At 39.0% G+C, this 2,955-nt stretch overlaps 1 protein-coding gene across 1 annotated transcript; it reads left to right on the forward strand.

Annotated features, from left to right (window-relative positions):
* The first annotated feature begins 1,445 nt into the window (after positions 1-1,445).
* LOC110032682 (expansin-A8-like) lies at positions 1,446-2,753 on the forward strand. Its single transcript, XM_020736385.1, is given in 4 exon segments — positions 1,446-1,655; positions 1,748-2,060; positions 2,125-2,375; positions 2,378-2,753. Coding segments are annotated over 4 exon segments (762 nt in total). The 5' UTR covers positions 1,446-1,528; the 3' UTR covers positions 2,449-2,753.
* The last annotated feature ends 202 nt before the right edge of the window (positions 2,754-2,955 follow it).

Raw genomic sequence — 2,955 nt, forward strand, 5'->3', positions numbered from 1 at the left:
TTGGTAAGTTTGATTGTAAGTTTACGTAGATCGAAGTTCTGGATCATTTTTAATTGAAGTTTGAATGTCTAAAAATTATCCCGAGACTCATGTCATGCCTCGAGATCTGTGCTGGATGACAAATATTTATTGATGATACATCAATTATCAATTCTAATTAAATTTTGATTAACTATGACCAATATCATTCTAATTTATTATTAGCAGTTTATGTAACTAATTAAAAATTATAAAATCTATTTATTCAGGATAAACAACAGATAATATATTTTTTCATTAAAAAAAATTCATACTTGGTTAACATTATTTATCCCAATTGACTTAAAAATAAATTCAGTAACTCTAATTTAATTCATATCAATTAATATTGGCAATGTTAAAATCCAAATTCCCTCGCTTTCTCCTCCAAATCCCAACCCACAAGTTCTCTACATGTATTACAAAATGATTAACTTTTCATTTTGAATAATTTTTAAATCTTTTTAATAGTATTCTAAGATTACAATATCATGCCTGAAATAATTCCAAAAATTAACAAAAATTTTTCAAATTAAAAAAAAAAAATTAAAAATAAATATATTAATGCAAAACTAGTATTCATGTTTTTATCAATAGCAAATCTTCTTGGTTTACATTGATCTTATGTTTATAGAAAAGAATCTGTAAGTCAATTTTTTGCTTTCCTTGAGTTTCAACTGCCACCACAGTTCTTAAGACAAGTATGATGAGTATAAGCAGGTTATTATTTGATTTTTTAAAATAAAATAAACAGTCATAAAAGAAATTATTTTTTCTGCTCCAACATTATGAGAAAATATTATATATTTTATAAGTATGTATAAAAAAAATGAGAATAGAAATGTCATGCCACATCTATGTGAAATTATGATCGCATGTCCTCATTTACATACAAAATATATAAAATTTTCTTTAGTTCATATTTCAAAACTTGTAATTTATCTATCTAGAATTAAAATTTAATAGACAACGCTTTTCGGATGCTTGCCATCAATATTGTTTTTTTACTGAAATTTGTAACTGTTTGTCTTACAAAATGATTGCTCAACTGTTCAACTGCTCTGCAGGTGAATTACGAAAAGCATTTATTAAAACTGTAACGAAAAGAAAACCGATGCTGCGAGACAATCCCATACCATAAAAAAGGACTTAAAAAAATAACGCGAGTTAACCAAATGCATTAGATAAACCGAGATCGATAATAAGTTCTTAAGGGATCAATTCGTGCAAACACGAAGATTAACAAGATAATTTATCTTATTTGTCGGAGGTGGAAGATGACAACAGAGGGAGAGACAGTTGAAGTCACATGGGGTGTGAGCCCCACAGCTACAGCCAAAACTCAAGCATGTGCACTTCCCCTTCCTCCTCTTAACTCCCCATCTGCTTTTCCCTTCTCCATGGCTAAGCACCCCGCGCCTATAAGTTCTCCTCCTCCCTCCCTTCCCTCTCCACACCTCAAACCTCCAAACCCATCATCATTTCTCCTTTCCAACGCCAATTCCTAACAATGGCACCATCCCTCCCCCTCCTTTTCTCGCTCCTCCTCTTTGCCGCCGCAGCTTCCGCCGACGACTACGGCTGGCAAGGTGCCCACGCAACCTTCTATGGAGGCGGCGATGCTTCCGGCACAATGGGTGAGCCTCTTTCTCCAACAGCTTTCACATTTACAGAATTTGGACCCATAATCCCTTATTTGTTGACATAACTGCCTTGCTAATGTTCGCAGGAGGGGCTTGTGGCTATGGAAATCTATACAGCCAGGGGTACGGCACCAACACCGCAGCACTGAGCACAGCATTATTCAACAACGGCATGAGCTGCGGATCATGCTACGAAATGCGGTGCGATGATGATCCCAGATGGTGCCTGCCTGGCTCCATCATCGTCACAGCCACAAACTTTTGCCCACCCAACAACGCCCTGCCCAACGACAACGGCGGCTGGTGCAACCCTCCCCTCCAGCATTTCGATCTCGCCGAGCCTGCCTTCCTCCAGATCGCTCAATACCGCGCCGGCATTGTCCCCGTCGCCTTCCGCAGGTCTGTTCTCTTTGTAGCCTTGATCCCTCCCCATTCATCAGCTCTAACGCGTTAATCACAACAGGGTCCCCTGTGCCAAGAAAGGAGGTATTCGATTCACAATTAACGGCCACTCCTACTTCAATCTTGTTTTAATCACCAATGTCGGTGGCGCCGGAGACGTGCACGCGGTGTCTATCAAGGGATCGAACACCGGATGGCAAGCGATGTCCCGAAACTGGGGACAGAATTGGCAGAGCAACTCGTTCCTCAACGGGCAGAGCCTTTCATTCCAAGTGACCACCAGCGACGGCCGCATCATCACCAGCAACGACGTAGCGCCGGCGGGATGGCAGTTTGGCCAGACCTTCGAGGGCAGCCAGTTCTGATCTCTACTATTACTGATTAATTGAGAGTTGTGAGCCAGACTAGGAGCTGTGGTTGCTTCATATTGTTTAGCACCCGCTGAGGCTTTTCTCATTATAGTTAGCTATAACGTGTACCAATTAACTAGAAATATTTATTAAGGATTTGTGTAAGTGTAATGCGGTGGTGTTGGAAGGAAGGCGAGCCCGCATGGGCATGGAGTTTCTGGAAAGGAGACTTATGGTTCTCACATGGGTGATATAAATTTGTGCTTTGGACGGATATGTAATATGATCCGCTGATAAAGATACTATGGTTTGTTAGTCGTTACAAGGGGGTTTTCTTTATTCTGCTTGCGGATCCTTTTATTAATGTGGGTTGTGGGTTGTGGGTTGTGGGTTGTTGTTGACATATTGACTCTGGCTTGCTTTGCAATTCGAATTTTAAATTTATCTACTTTTTTTACTTCCCTAAAAAGTTATTTTTAAATATTTTTTTTTAATTTTATTACTCGTGTCATATTATTTTTATGACACTAAAAGATCTAATG

Source organism: Phalaenopsis equestris, unplaced genomic scaffold, assembly GCF_001263595.1.
Source record: "Phalaenopsis equestris unplaced genomic scaffold, ASM126359v1 Scaffold001004, whole genome shotgun sequence".
Taxonomy (NCBI): domain Eukaryota; kingdom Viridiplantae; phylum Streptophyta; class Magnoliopsida; order Asparagales; family Orchidaceae; genus Phalaenopsis; species Phalaenopsis equestris.